Source organism: Kryptolebias marmoratus, linkage group LG5, assembly GCF_001649575.2.
Source record: "Kryptolebias marmoratus isolate JLee-2015 linkage group LG5, ASM164957v2, whole genome shotgun sequence".
NCBI lineage: Eukaryota > Metazoa > Chordata > Actinopteri > Cyprinodontiformes > Rivulidae > Kryptolebias > Kryptolebias marmoratus.
In genome coordinates this window covers 7,302,427-7,323,341 of record NC_051434.1, presented here as the reverse complement: position 1 = coordinate 7,323,341, position 20,915 = coordinate 7,302,427, and the positions used below count along the sequence as shown (strand labels likewise).

Here is a 20,915-nt window from a genome sequence, read left to right as displayed (position 1 = left end):
TTCCGGACAAAAAAAAAAAACGTAAATATTAACATTAATATGAAATAAAAATGTCACTCAGGCCAAATTACTTAGAAAAGAAAATTAAAGGGGTAATAAAAATCCTACCCAGGCTGACCACTCCAAGCATTCATCACACTTTGTCATTTATAAAAAGAAGACACTGGTATTTACAGTCTGAATGAGAGCAGGGCTTACAAATCACTTTTATGAAACAGACCACTGTTTGCTTGTTAACAGCCTGTCGGATTGTCTAATTGCTTTTCTTACCCCATTAAAAAAGCATTTCCAAATCCCTGCAATTGATGTTGGTGAGTCCACCACATAACACAAACAGCAGTGATTAATTATGAAATGATTAGATTTGTTATTTCACCTTCTAGACCCCCTGTAACTCAATTTGTCGTGTTTGTAGCTGTTTTAAACGTGAACTACGAGCAGCGGACATTTGTTGTGGCAAGGAAACACTTTATATTCCACTTCAAACCGCTTTAATTGTTCATCTAGTTTTGTTTATGCGAAAGCTAAAGCACTGTGCACCTGCATCGTTCTTTCTTCTGCTGCATATTTGTACGTATCTAAGTGGCAGCAAGAGAAAACATAAGATGAACTTTGTTTTAATGTGCGTTTTACATCCGTTTTGTGTCTCATTGTGCGTGGATCTTTGAAAATCTGTTGTGCACAAAGCAAGAAAAAGACTTGTAATATATGCAAACTGCAAACTCTGTGAACTCAGTGACCAGAGGAACCAAAGTTGCTCAGTCTCATTTGTGGCAACCTAACAATAGACTCGGAGCTGGATAAATCTACCAAACTCACATTCTGTTACTTTATTTATTCAGCCTCAACTTAGCCTTTGTTGGTGGCAGGGTGAGCAATCTGATAACTGAAGTCAGTCGTGCTGAAATTTTCTTTAAAATAATTTAAAAGGTCACATCAATGTCAACACAAAAACAGAGATAAAAATGAAATCTTTATTTCCCTTTGGAATTGTTCCGTCTTCGTGATCTGTTTAAATCACTGAACTTATAAGACCTGCTTGAAGTTTGACTGAACGCTGAGTTTTCCAGCAGTTAATAAGAACAATAACTACAACACTTCCTGAATTATTTCTCCCATCACTGTGTTTGTAGTTGGCGTGAGAATTTATCAGACCAGACAACCTTTTCTCACTTATCGACAGTCTGGAGCTGATGTTTCTTATCTGACTGTAAACGCCTGAAGTGCTTTGCTACGGACACAGGAGCTGCCCTGCATGTCTTCTGTTGTTCTGCCTCATGTAGACAAGAATATACCGGAAATTGATTGCTGTATCCCAAATTTGTGCTGTGGAGTTCAGCGCCGTGCTGTGGACCTTTGATACCTTGTTGCAGCCTGAGGCATCCAGCACCCTGCCTTCCCACACATTTGTTTTCCAAGACAGGCTTTTCTCAAAAATGAAAAGAGTTTAAAAGAGATGTTTCTTGTGGAGCTTGGAGAATGTCAGAGCTTGTACCTGCAGACAAGTCTGAGAGAATTAGTTCACATTAAAAGCAACTAGCAACTTCTTTATGTAAAGGTGTGTTTTGGCCTCTTCTTCTCTTCTTCTGGTCTCTGAATCTGCAGCGTACTTTGCTGTGATGATCCTGCTGTGACCCGTGGCAGCGCAGGTTTAAATTCTCCCTTCCAGCCTTCATGTAGCGTTAAATGTTTGAGATTTTCCTGTTGCAACTACAGTGTGACTGTCAGTCAGATGCGTGTGACGATGTCGACAGTCTCAACGAGAGCAGCAGAACGATTTGCTCTCAGTGGAGAAATACTACACATTCATCAAATAGTTTCTTTCAGGTGATCATTCTCTCTGTTTTCACCTCACTTGTTTTTGCTGGCAGATAGTTTATGGTTACTTTGCCTAAAAATCTTTCCAGAAAAGTTTTAATGTTACAAAAACCTGAGGAAGATGTCTTTCTCTCCAATTGTTTTAATCTTTATGGAACATAATGAGACAAAAATGAAACATGTGACTTTCTTCACTTTCTGTCTCCATTTTATAATTTTTTTAACCAGTTTTTATGACATTGCAATGAGTACCTTTAATGCAACACTGCCTAAGAAGATGGTTTTTAAGTCTCAAGTCTTGTTTTAAGATTTTGTTTGACTCTTTTGATAAGTTGTTGTTGGTTGAGTGAGGGACGCAGTCAGTGATGTACTATTAAGACCTATTTGGTGCCTTTTGACCTATTTCAGAATATTGTAGCTATAATGGGATGCATTACGTCGAGAATGAGCATAATGATTCTGTAATCCACTTCTGCTGAATATTACTAAATGTGTTTGAGGTCTCTCCCTGAAGGTAATGTTCTGTTTTGTCAAATCAGTAGTAAGGACACAGTAATTTGGTTTGATTGAAATCCCTTCAGGACAAAAACATCATTAGCGTAGAAAGAAAGAAAGAAAAAAAAAAACAGATCAGAAACGACTGTTTTTTAATTTTCTCTCCCACGGGGGGAAGACCATATGTAGCTGATGATAATTGGTGGTTTGTTGATAATTGCGCAATGTCTCTTTCTTGCATATTTTAAAGCCCAATTTGCATGCATCACACACTGCCTTTAGATTGATAAATTATTAATGTAGTAATGGTTTGTTTTGTTCTGTATGACTTTTCTCCTTCTTTGCAGATGAGTTTAACCCTGAAGTTCCCAAGCTGGAGAAAAGCGTCAGCGGCAGCAGCCCATCACACGACCGCCTTCTTCTCACTGTGGCCATGCTGCTCGTGTCTGCCGTCCTTTTGTCCTAGCGATCGTCGCAGAGTGGTGACTGCCTTGTCCAAAGGGCTTTGCATCCACCAAGTTTTTGAAGAGGGGAAAGTTGAAGGAAGCAAAGCAGCGAGTCGAGAAAAGGTGCAACAGATACAACTCGAGGACGAAGACAAAACAAAAAAAAAAGAGCAAATTTATTTAAAAAAAGAGGCCTTTTTGCTGTCATCTCAACACCTGTTGTTGGACATCGTTATCACGAGTAACACAACATGTCATGCAGGTGGGGTGACCACATGGAGATCACAACCAACATTCAGAGTCAGACTTTGGTGCTGCTCTCCCGACTGATATGAAACTCAAACTAAACACTCTTTTTGTAGCATGGTTAGAAAAAATAAACACTTTGTCAGCTAATGAAAGCAAAGTTTTTCTAAGGGTGAGCTTTGAAGAAAATGGCAACTCTGAACTCTGCAGTGGATTCTTTTTTTTTTAAGGACCCAGCATGGTGACGCATTAAACCCTGACTTTGATGTAAAAGCAAGATGGACTCTAGAAGAGTCCGGGTCATTTACATAATGAGGGAATAATAAGAACTGTCGCCATTGTCCGGGACATTGTAGAATGTTTTCACACTGGTGTGTGGTAGCTGCTGGTAATAAAAGCCCAAGAAAAAGGGTAAGAATTTGTATCCGTGGGCCTTTCAATAATCCATTTTCTCCAGACATCAAAAATACCCCTGGCTTTGTGATAGCTGCTTTCCTTAGAGGGTAGTGAGTGCCCTCTCAGAACTAGTCTTTTGTCTGCATTTCCTGCCTTCACACTGTAACAACCCTAGAAAAATACAGACCCTGGACTAGTAATTTGACGGCACTTAGACGCAGTAGACGTGCTAGACGTGTGTTTTGTTCCAGTGCATTTACCTTCGTAGATTTTTCCAGATGTCAAACCTCTAAAAAAAAAAAAAAGAATAAAAAATAACAAAAAAAAAGAACCTGCTCGCAGCAATCAGCAGAGTCATTCAGAAACGCCTCTAATTTGCGATTGTTCAAACNACCCCATTTTTTAAAACCCCAGACAACCCTGTCTGTTCCTTTTTCCCACTTCACAGGTCCGCAGCCAATCAGGGCTGATGGCCATCGCAGCAGTCACAGTTACCATGGAAACGACCCCATACAGTCGCCAAAGTGCGGCAGGTGCCTGAGGAGAAATTGTGCTTTGAGTCTCAAAGTAACGCTGCCGCCATTTTGTTAAAAAGTAAAAAGATTTAAAAAAAACGTTAAAAAAAACAAACAAACAAAACAAAACAAAAAACAAACACGTGTGAATGTGAAAATAATAAGTTCACTTTTTTATACTGTATTCTGACACATTGTAGGCAAGCGTTCATTAAAATACAATGTTGTGCTTTTTAAAATTTATTTTCAAACCTTTTTATTTAAACATCGAAGTATTTATCTACCTTATTTATTATTGTGCATTCGTAGGCCTTTGCTCTATAAGCTATTGTGCCATTTTTTTAATTATTTTTATTTATTTATTTTTCTCCAAGCAGTGAGATTTTTACTGCAGCATTTTAGTCGTGTAGACAAATAGATGTGATTCAGCTCGTCACAAAGAGATGGTTGTTGGTATGAAGTTACGGTCAGTGACCACGGCCGCGTGGGAATGATACGGCTAATAACGTTGTGATGAACCACAAACGAAGCTGGTGTTGTTGGCAAAACCAGGAAGTCTGCATCGTAATGTATATTTTAAGTACGTGCCGGTTATGGAATGTGTCTGGGTGTGCACAAGCAAGAGTGTTTTTGTGAGCGTGTATGTCTGTGGGGGTGAATGAAAGGGCGTGTGTGTGTGTGAGGAAAGTGGTTGTCCGCGCTTTTCAAGTTTGTGGCATTTAGAAAATTTTGTACTCGTTATGGAGTCATTCGTAGGATCTGAATATGCAAGTGTGTACGAGAGAATGTGCTCTTCTGTCATGTTTGTTTATGTTTTAAGAATAAAAAGGATCTGAAATGAGGACAAAAAGCATTTACCAATATTTAAGAGAACCACGAGATGTGTTTACCTTTGACATGAATGGATAAACTGTAAATTAAACCAAGAATGATTAAAATGATGCCAATTAAAATCTTTTTGCAACTTTGCTTTGGGGTATTTATTTGACAGTTTTCCCCACTCTTCTTCATCACCTCTTCTGTTTTTTTGTTCTTGTATCTGAACAGAACATGCTACCTGAAAGGCAAGTGAGTAAACAACATTTCTGATTACAAAGTTTGTGAATCTAACTTGTTTTGTGCTAAAAAAAACCTGGCCGAGGAAATTATATTCCTATTAAAATAAATGCCTGGAAAGAAAAATCTCTGCATGATCAAATAAAATCCTATTTGCAACTTGGTGGAAGACAAAAACTCAAACAAAAAAATCGAATTAAAACCAAGTTTTAATTCAAATTTGTCCCACAATCAGCAGAATGTTTTGCTCAAAAAATACATAAAAGGCCTAGCTTCCTTGAAGGAATGCCAGAATTTTGAAGTAAAATCATCTTTTGTTGAGAAATGATGGGGTTGTAGCTGTTTTGATTAAACCTTGACAACATTATGCTCAATCCCAGTTGTGATAACTTGCATGAATTATTAGCGCTTGTATGATTTGTGAATTATTGTCAGTGATTATTAAGCCACATCTTAGCTTAATACCTGTAAAATTCAACGAGTTATAGCCATTTTTGTGGAGGCTTAGGTTGATTAGCTGTGATGGCCAGCTTGAATTGGGTTGATTCCTAAAAGTTAATCAGTTGCAGATGTACATCCAGTGGTTACTTTGTGAAGGTTTCACTGCATCCAGTGGTTAATTAGATATTTTGCAGACAAACAAACGCAGGTAGAGACATTATTGCTCAGCCTTGCCTTCTGTGGTGGCTGATAATAAAGATGCAGTTTGTACAGTGTGCACCGATACTCTCTCTGCAACAAATTCTGTAAAATAAAAATAGTTAAGATTCTGAAAAATGCAGAAGAAATGTTATTTTCTCGTTTGCTCTTCCAATCTTCTGTATTAAATCGCATCACATAGACTCACACATGTTTGTTTTTCTTCCTAAAGGTAATCCTTTGCTCTTTTCCTCTGTGCTTCCCTTTTTTAGATATATCGGCTGTAATGTAAACACTTGTGTTGCACATAAAACATCTTTACAGCTTCTCGCTTCGGTTCGACAAACACTCCGGTCATAAAACATAATCACAGCGTGGGGTGTGGAGGTAAAGTCGCCGCTTCATAATTCCCACATTCTCTCCCTTCTTTCTCTCTCTCTAAAAATAATAAAAAAAAAACACCTGCAAGCTATTCATGTCTCCCCAGATTTGCCTCTCCACGTCGCTCTCCCTTTCCCTTTGCCCTTGTCGGCTTCTTTCTTTCTAATCTTCCTACACGGAACAGAAAGAAGCTGACATTTGTATGGGACATGTCTCAGATGCACTAATGTCCATGTCAGAAAAGGACAAGGGGGGATGGGGGGGGGGGGTGAGACTTTTACTTTGATGTCCCACATCCGCCATGAAATCACTTGAGAAAGAAGAAGGGGCTGATTCTTCTGCCTGTTTCCATTTTCCTGGATAAAAAGTGGATTTATTTAGGGTTTGAGCTCATTTAATTGCATGTATCTGATTGTAGATTTGCCTGATAAGCTGTGTCACGGTCAAACACATCTATTCATATCAGCTTCACAGCTTCTTATTGTGTGGATGCTGATTCAGCATTCAGGCTGCTGTTTTCCTGTTTTTGGGTTTCCATACAGTTTTTTGCCATCTAACTACTTCTGCACACTTTGTGCCATTTTAGCCATTCATATATCAGGTTTATAATTGGTTTTTCTAACTTCTATACTTTTAAAAACAGATTTAACTAAAGTTACAAATATTTTCCCCATAGACATGCATTGGAATCTCTTCAGTTCCTTCTAAAACATTTTTATTTTGAAACCTGCTTCGGCATGCCTGCTCTATTTTTGTCTTATTATGTTACTTTAAGCTTTTAGCTACCATTCTGCTACTTTTAGCTTTTAGTAAGTAGTCTGCTTCCTTTAGCTTTAACAGCTCAGTTTCATCATTCTACAGCAAAGTCACTCAGCACTCAGCGTTCACGCTGTGTTTTTGCAGAAAATGCAGTTTCTTGAGTTACCTTTGACATTTGTGCATTTTAGCTGACAGATTGACAATTGCAGAATATTACTGACGGTCTCAGTTTACAGTCTCCTGTCATTTTGTAGGTCTAGACTTGCACCTCGATGTTTAAATGTCCCGACACTGTGAAACACTAGAAGCGTTTTAACTCCTGCTCTGGGGCCTAAGTTGACAATTTAAAAGATAATTTCTTCAGAAGCTGACCTGATTTTTGGGGGGGCGGGGCTTTAAGGATGTCTCTACTTAGTTATGAAAAGGAATTGGAGAAAGATTTACAACTTTTCTGTTTGGAAAAGTTTAATTTTGATTACCTGATCTGCTCAATATTAAAAATCAAAAAGGATTAAACATGCCTAACTTTCCCTGAGCAGCAGACATGGAGTCTAATGTTTCTATAATTAAACAGATACGTAACAAGTGCTCTGTCTGGTCTCTAACTGAGGAAGACATTCCATTAGCATGAGGAGCTGACCTCTCGTCTGTTTGGAGGCACGTTATCGTTTTCTGAATCATTTATTGTGAGCTAAGCCATCTGTAGCAGGGGCAGGTCTGTGCAGTTGAAAGGAAATTCATTCGACAAGCTGCGCCGTCTGGCTCCAACAATGAAACAGATGCCTCTTCCTCCGAGAATGGTGTTACACCTCCGGACACGAGCCAGGCAATCACTGAGCGCAGTGTCACATTCGGGCCTGGAAGCTTCTGTTTCAAAGATTAGAAAGCTGAAATTATGGCTCAATTAAAAGTCACTAAAAAGTTTAAACTCTAGTTTGAGAGAAGAAATGAATTTCTACTTCCTCGTTTGGCCTTTGTGCTCTTTAATGAAAAAAGAAACCCCTCGATTACCCACATAAAAACGTATGTGAAGCCCTCCAGTCCGTGTCGGACAACTTTTTTAGCAGCAATCAAATCAATTGATTTCCTCTAAAGTGACAAAGTTGTTCCCAGGATTTGATTTATGGGGCATTTTGCTCTCATCATCTCAGAGGAGGGGGGCCGCAGGGATACACGACATCAGAACCTTTGCATTTTAATGATAATCAATTCAAGGCTTGGCCATTTCAATAATGCATATTTAATTTTCATCAATCATTCCTTGATGGTTCTACATGAATCATTATGGGTCATTACCTTGTTTTGGTGTGTGGCATATCAAGAATGATGTCCTGCCCTGTAGATAGTTGTCAAAAAGGATGTCAAAAAAGGAAGTTTGCAAAAGTTTGTACTGCATCTAAACTTTATTTATTTTTACCGAGTACTTGTCTGAATTGTTCTTTCCAAAGAAAACTTTAGAAAGAAACGTGTCGTAGTTGATGATGCAGTTTTGTAAGATGTTTTCAGTTTATAGCTTTTTCCTTATCAGAGGTTAGACGGAGGAGCTGCAACTTGTCTTCTACCATCCTGTCAGCCGGAGGTGTGTCTGATCAGAGGGCCTCCACTTTCAGAGGAGATTTACTGAGGGATGGTGAGAAAATATTACATTTGTAATCAAAATATTAGCTTCAGTGTTTGTGAAATGGTTGAAAAGTGATATTAATTCTTGAGTAACTTTACTATCACCTACCAACAAAGGTGAAAGGGCCATGTTTTTGCCTTTGTGTGTTTGTCTGTTAGCAAAGTTGTTCATGAACTTGGTGTTTTTTATTAAAACACTCATAAAGTAATCACTACATGTACATCTACAACTGATTACCTTTTTTAATCAACCAAATATAAGATGGCTGCCACAGCTAAGCAGCCTTAGCAAACACAAAACAAGCTGTAACTATGTCAAAAATTAGCTGAGACCATTCCCAACGTATTCTCTGATAGCTAACTGATTACATAAGATCTGTTTCACCTCTGTCTGTTAGCAAAATATCTCATGAACCAATGGGTTTTAATGAAACTTGCAGAAAGGAATCACTGAATGAACATCTACAACTGATTAACTACTCAATCCAAGATGGTCGCCACAGCCAACTGACCTTAGGAAACTCAAAAATGGCTAAAACCCAGACATTTTTACAGATGTTAAACTCAAATTTGGTGTGGTAGTTGCTGAGAGTATTCCTCAACACATACTACAAGCACTAATATCACATCATGGGCACAATATCATTTACAAGGTTTAATCGAAACAGCTATAACTGGCATGAAAGGCGGTGGGTGATATACATTGCTTTAAGGAATGCTAGGCCTTTAATTGTAATGTCTCGAGAGTAGCCTGAAAATGACCACATTTTGTTATCTTGACCAAATAAAGGCAAGATAATCAAATCTTTTGCATAAAGAGGACAGTTATTTGGTACATTTGGTGCTGTTCTCGTTTCAAATCTTTTACACTTTTTTAAAGGCTTGCTTTCAAAAGCAGAATGCAGTCCAACTTTTTTTTCCATGTATTTTTTCATCTCTTGGCACCTGTATTTGTGTATATTTTAAACATTACATTTTAAGGATACAGAACCTCCCTCATTTTATGTGCATCCCTGACAGGTTTTAAAAGTCTTTTCCCACAGATGTATATTTTTTTATATAAAAAAGTGTGGAAAATTTATGACAGCACTTAGAGGTGAATCATGCCCGGCATATATTTACAGCCACAAATTTATTGTGTAATGTGTCAAATTTGTCATTTCCTAAAGCTACACATCCAGGAAATGGAAACACATGCGAGACATCTCCTTAGGAGCGAGTTGAAAATATATGCAGTACTACGCCTCTTTTTATTGAGCCGCAAGCTCAACAACTTTTCCCCTGCAGGTGTCACCAAACCTTTCTTTTGCTTCTGCTGGTAAAACAGACCATTATTACTCCAAGATATCCGACAAACCTAAAACATGTCTGCCTGTAGGATAACTGATATATTCTTGAGAAGAATGAAACAACCCTACATTGGTTTATGTATTACGTGATTTGTATCCTCAATATACTTTGGGTTTTTCATTAAAGCAGGTTTAGAGTCAGGGGTAAGCTGTTAAAGTACAATATGACTTGAATTAAATTTCTTATAACTCATTCGGGGATTAAGCAGACCATTATTCTCTGCTTTGTGTTTAATGGTGCTGGTAATTCAGCTCAGGGGCATTCCTTATTAACATATTGATTCAGATAAGTTATTCAGACTTTAATAAGGCCATCGAAAGGCCACCCAGGGCAAAAACCACTGCATAGAATATTGTATATTATATAACCATTGAAAGACTACTGTATTACTCTACTAATACTCACACTAAATCCAGCAGGATTTTATTGATTTATATGTGATGACATGTTGTCCACTATATCTGTTGAGCGCAGAAGGTATTCTCATCCTTCGTATGTTCAAGACATGCGGTTTTTGATGTTATTTCTATTACAGTTCTTTTAGAAAAAAATGTGTGTTTGTCCAATAAAAAACATGAATACATTTAAAGGCCTAGCAATCCACGAAGGAAGGCATATCAGGACATCTAAGTGATTAGTTTCTGATTTTCTTTTTTTAACCACCACAGATGAGACAAACAATCATTCATGAACACTTTAGGGGCAATTCAGAGTTACCAACTTCCTAAACATGCCTGTTTTGGGGGCTGTGGAAGGATATCGAAGTACCCAGAGAAAACCCACGCATGTACTGGGAGAACACTCATACTCTACACAAAAAGGGAGCAGTTTGAGTTTTGGACCTCACACTTTTTTTGTTGTGAATCAATTGACCACTACACCACAGAGAATGGTGGTGACTATTGCTCAAAATATATACAATGTTTAAATACATTTCTAAAAACATTTTTTTTAAATGCTTCAAAATTCTTTTACAGCCAATCTGGAGATATAATGCTACAGCTCAGAATATATAAATCACAACATGAACAAATATGAAATTAAATAGCCTCAAAATGATCAACTAAAAGGCAAAGTGGATTTCTAAAATTGCCATAATAAACCAGTAAAAACAGCTCTTTTTGTTCAGTTCCAACAGTTTAGACTAACGTGTTAATACTCAGATTGGAGTGGCTGGAGGAAAGCAACAATCTTTCTTTAATCTGCACTGAGGGAACCCTAATGATCTCAATTTCAGCTTCAGTTCACCTGATAGCTCCAATCTGTGTTCCCTGATTTACCTCAATGTGACATCTTCCAATCTTTCCAGAGCGGTGCATTTGACTTGACGCTCCTGCAGCTTCAGGTCATCGTACGTCAACTCGTCTCTGGCTCGTCAAAGCACTGGGCTAGGCGGGAGTTTGAGGTGAAAACAGGTGAAGAGATGTTTTTGGAACCTAAAATGCCAACATTTAATACCCTAAGAAATATATAATGTCAGGAAATAGATAAAAGAAGAGGATGATGTGACGTTTGGTTTTGACGTCAAAAAGCTATCAAGGCTGTTAAGACGTTAAATGTGTCAGAGTTCACTTGATTTTGTGAAAGATTTATTCGAAGATCAGAATCAGGGTACAATCAGAGCAAGAATCCTCTGCAGGGTTGACTCTCAGTCTCATTGGTGATTGTTTCTGAGAGAATGAGAGCAACAAGACTCATGTTCAAGTTTTTAAAATCTGAAATAAACAATGTTACTTCACTTAGAATGAAAGAAAAACTTTGACTTTTTTCTTCTTTTTAAGCCATAAGAAGCCTAAAGTGAACGTTAGCTTCTAATTTATACAACAGCCCACTAATTTGTGGTTCCAAGAAACGACTGTCTTGGACATGGAAGGAAAATGTGAATGTGCATTTTAATTATAAGAGCGTTAAGCTTCCTAGAGGGGCTTTGCTTTTGCGCACATTAATTTGGGTTTTTGCCCATCTTCCTCACATCACTTGACTAATGTGTTGACAAGTGCAGGAAAACAGGTTGTCTGCGTGCTGCAGCAGCTCGCAGGTTAGTGTGTGGGAAAAAATGGTTTGAACATTACAGAGGGCACAATTTGACTCTAATCCAGGGCTCAAAAAAGTATGACACTGCAAAACAAGTTTCTGCTGCTTTAGTTGAAGTTTACAGCTTATGTATCAATGAAAAAAACAGATATCTTTATGGAAATTTAAGCTTTTGTTTACTATTTATTACTGTTTAAGAGGAATTTATTGTTTTTCTGTAGAGTCTTAAAATATATCTGTTCATTTACCTCATCACATTGTCACCAAGTTTATTGAATTTCACCCTCTAATCTGACCGTGAACGTTCTCTGTGTGTCTAATCTTTCCATCATCTGGTTGCATTTCCTGTCATCCTTTTTTTTCCTCTTGTTTTAATTTTAGACACTTTCACTCCAGTCTGCGCAATGCTTCCTAATCACTCCCACCCACCCACATCATCTCCATCCTGCCCTCCAGATTTAGCTGTAATCTGTCATTTCTGGTCGTTCCATCTGCACAGCACTCAACAGCTGTGGACCCCCACACACACAAACACACACGTGTGTGTGGTGGGTGGTGGTGGTGGGTATTGGGGCAAATATGTTCATGTCCTCACACTTTTAGCATAATTTTATATCAATGTCATGTTGGTGCATAATGTTGCCAAGTAACAAAAGCATCCAAAATATTAATATAAATAAAGCAATTCATTCTTTTGAGGAAGCTGAAAAGTGCTTTTCCTGTCTAAAACCTGTTTGTAATGTTTGTCTTTCTTACTGCCAACTCTTCTTGACACACTTAATACATAAAAAAAAGAAAAACTGATAAAATTATGTAAACCAGCTCAGTGCTGTTGTCATTTTTACAAAATATTTGCTCTTCATTTTAGGCAGACATGTTTCAAAATCTGTTCTTTATCAAAACAAGTGGCCTTCTTTCAAATGCAGATGAAATTACTTTTTGTTATTCCTATTTTAATTCAATATAAACTTCTAATTATCATCAATGATCTGTACCTGATTAGGCTATAATGTGTCATGTTTTTGTCTTGATGGCAAAGATATGAGTCCAAAATTGAAAAAAATTGGGCTTATTTGGTTACAAAAAGATAAGGAAATCCAAACTGGGTGGATCTTAGAAGCAACACATAAGTCAACATCATTCTTTAATCATAAAGAAGCTATTTGAAAGTCGCTAAGCTAGATTAAATTTAGATCAAAAACATACAAATAAATAAGTAGTTTTGTTAGTGGTTCCAGGCTATCCTTGTCTAATAACCAGAAACCCTTTCTCCCTCCTCACCCTGAAGGTGGAGGCAGTTCTTGGTGCTTCCTGCTGGTGGTGCTGCTCCTTCCTTCTGGATGAGCTGTTGAAATCAGTCGACGCTGATGTGTCACCTGTCAATATAAGGCTGAGCTGAGACATCATTCTTAACCGGACTGTTGAACCTCCTATGGTGAACATTGGTCTCAGTAATTCTCCTTGTTGTCCTTCTGATAGTTTTGCTTGAGCTAATCTTAAATGTTGTTCACCTGTGTTCTCCAGTATTTGGATTTTTCAATGTTCATCTCTCACGCAATCCACCTAAAGACAAAAAAAAAAGAAAATCAGATCAGCCCACCTACCTGCAACTAAACTTGTTTAAACTTTCTCCACTAAAATCCTCATCGTCATCTCCTTTCTTAGTCCTCGAACCCCTGGAATACTTCCCTCCAATGGATTCTGCAAAAGAAAGAAGAACCACTCATCCTGTAAATCACACTACAAGTAATTATATCCTGACGATCTTTACTAACTCGAGCTACATCTTTTCAGACAACTGAACTTGTTCAGACCTTCCAACTTCCTGTGGCTCACACAATAAAAGTCTTCCTTCTCTTCACTGTTGTCTCGTCTCTGTGACCAGAATTTGAGTCTAAAATCCTGTTAAAAATCAACAAGCATGACCAGTTCAAAAACATTTAGTCCTCCAACTCATTGAGCATCACAAGGTAAGTTAGAATATAGGACTAAAGTCACACAGAAGGAAATATGAGGCAGTGCTTTGAGCTAAATGGTGCGGCGACTCAGTGAGCTCCCTATTAAGTGTGAAAGAGCATGACGGGCCGTTGAGAAATTTGTAAAAATTCCAACATTTCTATAGAAATTGTGCTCTAATGACCTGAATCTTGCTTGGGGAAATATAATGTTACCAAAGTCAAGATTTATGATATGGAGGTCAGAAATGTCTTAATTAAAAACACTGTAGGTCATGTTGTTTGTTTTAGACCATGTTGTTTTTATAATAAAAATCTTAAACAAAACTGAACAAAATTAGATTTGGTAAAGCATCTTATGTTAAGTTTGGGCTTGTTGAACTTTCACATGAATGTTTTTTACTTCACTGTGAGCTTCTCACGCATCGAATGGCTGCTTCAGATGTTTCAATGCCTCCCTGAAGCGTTATTTTACCAAAAGTCACACTGACAAGCAAATCTTGCTAATGTCTTTCCTCCCACTACCCCCCCTTTTTTGCGGTTTTAAATATTTTGTGTTTACCATTTAGAAAAACATTCTGCGTCATTAAGAAATATTACAAAATGAAACCCAGCCATAAAGACGATAACTCAGAGAAAATATTTAGAATTTCACAAACAGTTTTGGTTTATAAGATGTCATCATGTTTCACTGGCGGATCTGCGCTGGTCTCAGCAGGCAGCTTTGTTTTATCCTGTTGAGTAAATAATCTTTGAGGCCGAAGCCAAGCGTCTGTTTTAAAGCACATGAAGACTTGTGAGAGCCGGATTACAATAGCAGGTCGTAATGATAGATGAGATGATAAGAAAACTCAAGAACAGAGTGACATGTCACTGCTGGAACTCATAATGGTGGAAATGTAGACGTTAAAAGTCATTTTTATTATTTAGCAAGATCTGCTGGTAAAATACATTTTTTATACTAGTTGGTGTAACTATTTTTCTTATTTTCGACTGGCAACATCTGTACAGTATTTGCAATATTTATGGTCTGTTGCGTGTCCTACTTATAAGTATATGCTGCTCCCCCAGCTGGCAGCTTACATTTACGGTAAACCCAACATGACGTGAACGCAGCACGATGGCTGGTGGGGAGCCAGCAGAGGTCCAGCCTTTAACGAGACCCACCTGTGCCTAATCAAACCCCTGCCTTACTATCTGTGAGTTTCAGTAAACACAGAGGAATGACTTTCACTTTATAGAACACATGTATTACTGCGGCTCATGTGTTCTGTTTCACATGGTGAAACCCATCTAAAGTCTGCCACAGAGAACAGGAGGTTTATATTTAAAACATTGACCTGTAGAGTCAGTGCAGACATTCATTACTCCTTTGAAACCTCACCTAATCCCACTGATTCACACGTAGGAAAATGGATTATCTCTCTCTTTGTAATGTATCCCTCCTTTATGAGATGATTCAAAAGGTAGTTTAACTTGGAGCAATAGTTCAGATGTTTTGAATTGCTGTTTTGTGGAAAGGTTATGAACAGTTAACATCTTACCTGTTGTGGATATGTCTTTGAAGAACCTCAGTTTGGAGAAATACATTTTCTAACTGGATCGTTAGGTTTACAGCTAGTCTAACCCAGGCCAGGCCTAAATAAAAATCATAGCAGTTCATGTGATAACAATTTATAAACTGTGCCCCTGTCTGCACTGGAAGCACTACAGCTAGTTGCTACTGCTGCTAATTGTGCTTGCAAAAAAAACTCCATAATGTTAAAATTATGGTAAACATTCATAAAATAGAACTCATGTGAGGAGCTATGAAATTGTTAAAACTGGAGCTGTTTTAAGATGGCAGTAATCCACTTTGGTCTCATTTAGACTAGCCATTAGCTCATCAATCTGGATCAGCTTTTTTTCTCTAGACTGAAGTTGTTCAAAGAGCTACCTGGAACAGGTAAGATATTAACTGTTCATACCCTTTCTGCGTAACCCCATTTTAAAAGATCCAGTTGTTTTAAAATGTGTTTATTATATGTATTTATTTTTAATTCTAAATAAAAACAACTGTTTAAACATGTTATTCTGGCATTAGTTAATTAGTTAATTAGCTGATAGATGCATTTACTAAATGTATTTAGTTTTTCCTAACTCATATATACCATACTACTTTCCAACAGATGTATTCAGTAAAATGTAAACATTTTGTAAAACCAGTAAAGGCAGTAAAGGATTTATCATCTCATTTTCTACACTTTCCCTCAATCGGCTAGCATTGTGTGGAAATAAAAGTAATAATTTATAATTCTGGCCTTTAAACATTTTCTAATAAATGTGACTTTTTTCTGCAGGTATACCTTATGCAAGCATATTTTCCTAAAATGTTGGGGTTTTTTCAGGTGTTTATTTACTGACAGACTGTCATCCTGGTTCATTTCTCCTCAAATGACCCAGAAAACCCTCTCAGTCCTGCTGAGACACCGAGGTCCCTGAATGGGCACAATGGGCGCTGATGACTTCCAGACACAGCCTCAGTTTATTATCATGCTGCTGTCATGCTGCTTTCCACAAATAGCAACTAAACTAAATGAACTTATTATGAGATTAGTTTTATAATGGAGACCTTTAAAATCATTTAAAGACATTGGCTTGAATTTACCTCACATGAACAAGTCTGCAGTTTTGACTTCTGGGTAAAATATTCTGTTAATAATGTTGATTTCTCTGCGTTAGCACACACACACACACACACACACACACACACACACACACACACACACACACATTTTCAGCACTATAATGAGCTGTGGATTTAAATAGACATTATGAACATAGATGATGTCCAAGTAGGTTTAGTGCCAGAAGGATCCAGTTTGAGTAAAATGAGTAAAAATGTGTGTGTGGATGAAAGCTGTAGGCAACAGTGATAAAACAAGTCAGAACACAGTTACATGGTTCACCTCTCCTGGCAGAACTGTTACACAATCTGCACCCAAAATATTATTTCATGGGGGGAAAAAATAAGTGTTTTTAAAAAATTACTGACATTCAGCTGAACTTTTTGTATGAATCTTAGTTGTTTTTTTTTATCATGAATCACAAACATCTGTTTTTTTTTTCACATACTGATGATTAAATTCACTGTTTTTAAGAACATTCAAATAATCTAGTGTAACATCATAATGAAACATTTCTTAGAGCCATAATTTTTGTAGTAGTGTGTGCCCCTTCAAGTTGATCTCTTCCATTTCCATTTTTGGAGTTTGGTAAAGACTATTTATTTTAAAAACCCCACCACGCTGTAAACACTTTTCTTTTTGATCTATCCAGACATTTACTGAAAGAAGCAGGCAGCCCTGCCATGTCGACAGATCCAAACCTTCATCAGGAAACTCGGAGCTTGTTGCTTCCTGTACTGAAAGAGAAAAGTTTTAATGTTTTAAATCCGTGGCGAAAGCAGTCTTGTACCAACAGTCAACATCTGGTGACTCACATCATTTAGCTTTGTTTTTAACTTCCCTGACAGCTGCAATGTTTTCATGACTTCGACTCCTTGAACACCTGGCAAAATATTAACTTAACACTCCCCCCCCTTTTCAAAAATTAAACCTCACAAGTTTATTTTAAAAGCAGGAGGACCAAAATAAGTTCAGTGACTTGTGACAAGGTTTTCTGCTTTAGTGCCTGAGGTGTTATTACTGTAACTGGTTGTTATAACAGACTAAGAGTCCTTTTAGACACAAAACTATCCACAACAACTAGAAATAAACTTGGTTACAAGTGGATTTAAAGAGATAGTTCAGGAGTTAATATCTTACCTGTTGTAGATAGCTCTTTGAACAACCTCAGCTTAGAAAAATAGTTTGATTTTGACTGAACTGACTGAGGTCTAACTTGGTGATCTTCCTTAGACCTTAAAGAAATTAACAGATCAGGGCTGAAAAACATATTTTTGAGGCTCCTTCAAATAAATTCCAGAGGATAAAGGATAGATTTGGTCTATACAGCCTTAAATTGAACTGAATACTTAATGGTACCAGTATTCAGAGTCATCTTCTTCTTCATCTTAGTGTTTGTCCCATGCAATTAAAGGGTTAACTCATTTAGTCAGTCGTCTCCATTTAGCCCAATCGACAACATCTTCTGGAACGATTCTGGCAATCTTCATGTTTTCTTTTATCCTGTCAGTCCTACACTTTTGTGGTTTACATCATGGGAAGCAGCTGTTAATATTGAAACAATATTATCCGCTTCCTCTCCGCTTCATGACCACATGCCCATACCATTACAGTCTTTTTTTTTTTTTTTTTGCATCTTCTCTGTGACCGGCCTTAATCATTTGATCCCATCTTGTCAGCCCTTGGCACCATCCCAGCATTCACATTCCATTTCACAAAGGGTTCGCTCGTGTTTTTGAGGTTGTATGCACGAATACACGAATGCACGTGAGATAAACCCAACAAAAACATAAAGATTACAACAACTAACTTTGCTTCTCGAGGCACCTGGCTCTGAAACACTGAAATCAACAAGCATCACACCGCCTCCAGTTGAGCTCATTAAAATTTCATAGTAGTCTGTACCCAAGTAGTCATCGCAGACACCCTGATTAATCCATCACTGGTACAAGTCTCCTTAAATGAACACAGATTATTATTCGTGTTGTTATGCCTTCTTGAGGCCTACTGATAGAAATCCAAATAAAAGCACTTTATCCCAGATGTCTGTTCGTATCAGAGCACAAAGAGCTTCAGGGGCAGCTGCAAACAGACCATCCAGCTGTTGTGCCAGTTGTAATACAGCATGGATTACCCCCTTCTCTTAACTAAGGAGATAATGGCTTGTAATGGACAAGGGTCAGAGGTCAATGTGTCCAGTTCTGCAGGCAGTGTGATATTTTTTGATGCATCCTGTCTGTTTTGTTTTTAATAAAGAGGCATCAGATTTATTTCAGTAGCAGTCCCATCACACCACGACCAAAAGGTTGAGAATAAAACTAAAATTAAAGAATATATGATATAGATAACAGGATCATTCAGGCTCAAAGGCAGATAACTTCAGGATTTTATTTTTTTCTAAATAACCAGGATTTCAGAAGTGATCATTCATCTTTAAAAGAAATCCAAATTAGTATCACACAAAGGGGTCATAAGCTCCATGACTCTATTGAACAAAATTAGGAATAATACATTTTACTGATTAAAAAGGTAATTCAATTTTGATTTTAATAACTTAAAGAACCTCTGTGCAGCAATAACATGCATTAGATGTTTCTGTAACCTCTTAACACCGTCATTCCAGACAAGCTGGTGCTGAAGCTACTTGAGGTGGGGCTGCCCGCTTCACTGTGTCATTGGATCAGAGACTTCCTCACCAACAGGCACCAGGTGGTGAGAATAAGTGGCTCAACATCGTCTCCACTGGTCCTTAACACAGGCACGCCGCAGGGCTGTGTGCTCAGCCCAGCTCTCTTCACCCTGTTTACACACGACTGCGTGGCCATCCACCCCACAAACACAGTCGTGAAGTACGCGGACGACACAACAGTAGTGGGTCTCATTTCAGACAACAACGAGACCCACTACAGAGATGAGATTCTGCAGCTCACTCAGTGGTGTTCAGCCAACAACTTGGTGCTGAACACAGGGAAGACCAAGGAGGTCATTGTGGATTACAGAAGGTCCAGGAGGTCGGCTCACACTCCCCTTCTCATAGATGGAGAAGTGGTGGAACGTGTGGACAACATCAAGTTCCTGGGCCTCCACATTACGTCTGACTTCTCCTGGAACACAAACACCTCCCACCTGGTGAAGAAAACACAACAAAGGCTCTTCTTCCTCAGGAAACTGAGACGGGCTGGACTTTCCTCACGGCTGCTCGTGAACTTTTACAGGGCGATGATTGAGAGCATCCTCTGCCTCAACATGACTGTGTGGTATGGTAGCTGCACAGCACTGGAGAGGAAACAACTTACACGGGTGGTGAGAACAGCACAAGGCATTGTGGGATGCCCCCTCCCAGACCTGGACTCTATTTACACAGACCGGGTCAAGAAGAGAGCTGGATCCATAGCGATGGATTCCAGCCACCCGGGTCACAGACTGTTCGTGCCGCTGCCATCGGGCAAGCGGTACAGAAATATACGGACTACAACAAATAGATTGAGAAACAGTTTCTTCCCCACAGCCGTCAGAGCCATTACTCCCTGCCGTCCCCCCCTCCAACATATATCATAACCTCGCAGTCACACATACATATTCTCCACCACCACACAGCCATATTGTTCTGCACTTTGCACTGTTACATTATCTGTACTTTGCCATAATTGGACCTGCTGCTACTTCTTTGGTATTGTTGAGTGCCTTTAGTTAATTTAGTTGTATATATTGATATTATTATTATTGTGTGTTTGCTTATTTATACTGTATATATTTGACCTCTTGCACGGGAGCTGCGGTGGAAATTTCGTTGAATTCTGTTCGATGACAATAAATGCTATCTATCTATCTATCTATCTTATGAGTTTGACACAAAAAGAAAGGAAGATATTTTTGACCATTCATTCCTCCAAATTATTCAGTTTATTAATGTTTAAGGAGTGTCTGGGTTGACAACTCAAAGGACAAAAAAACTGTCTGAGAAACACTAAGATTGATAATATTGTGATTTATAGGGTTTTAAAATGTTTAAAATGTTGGTTCATGTATGAGAAAAAGACCTCTTAAGAGTGCTTTTTAAATATCTGTCCATGTAATGATATTTTATTTTTAATTTTTCCATATGAACAAGCAGAAACTTCTGTAAAAAAGCATGCCAAACTTTCTTTGTTTTTTGTAATGTGCAAAAGAAGCATTAATGATGTTTTTTTCCACAATAAGACATTTTTACAATGTTTGCCCTGGAAAAAGATTTAAAATAATGTGTTTTTATTCATCTAAAACTGTCTGTATGTAAATGAATTGATAAAATGTTCGAAACACTTCATTTTAAGAAAGATAACGTGATTGCATAGGGTTTTTAATCAATAGATAAACCTTTGATTTATATAAAGGGGTAACTGTTCTATCAAACATCGAATCTCATTTTCTTAATTAAAAAAACAACATGAGTCAAAATGGCTTTTTAGAGAAAAAGAAAGGTTCAGACACGTTTTTCGGGATTGACAGAGAGTAACTGCGAAGTGAGACGTTTCTTTGTTAGCTCAGCCTGATAAGATC

At 38.0% G+C, this 20,915-nt stretch overlaps 1 protein-coding gene and 1 long non-coding RNA gene across 2 annotated transcripts in view; one reads left to right on the top strand and one right to left on the bottom strand.

Moving 5' to 3' along the window:
• Positions 1-3,792, top strand: part of efna3a (ephrin-A3a) — an 85,244-nt gene extending 81,452 nt beyond the window's left edge. Inside the window, exon 5 of the mRNA XM_017419900.2 lies at positions 2,661-3,792. Within this exon, the coding sequence (XP_017275389.1) occupies positions 2,661-2,779 (119 nt within the window). The 3' untranslated portion in view covers positions 2,780-3,792. The remainder of the gene's footprint in view (positions 1-2,660) is intronic.
• Positions 3,793-11,012: 7,220 nt separating this feature from the next.
• LOC119617060 lies at positions 11,013-13,509 on the bottom strand. The gene is made up of 3 exons (XR_005233227.1): positions 13,360-13,509; positions 13,037-13,131; positions 11,013-11,109 (listed from the first exon to the last, which is right to left on the bottom strand). It is a non-coding gene; the product is annotated as an uncharacterized LOC119617060 (long non-coding RNA).
• Between the last annotated feature and the right edge of the window lie 7,406 nt (positions 13,510-20,915).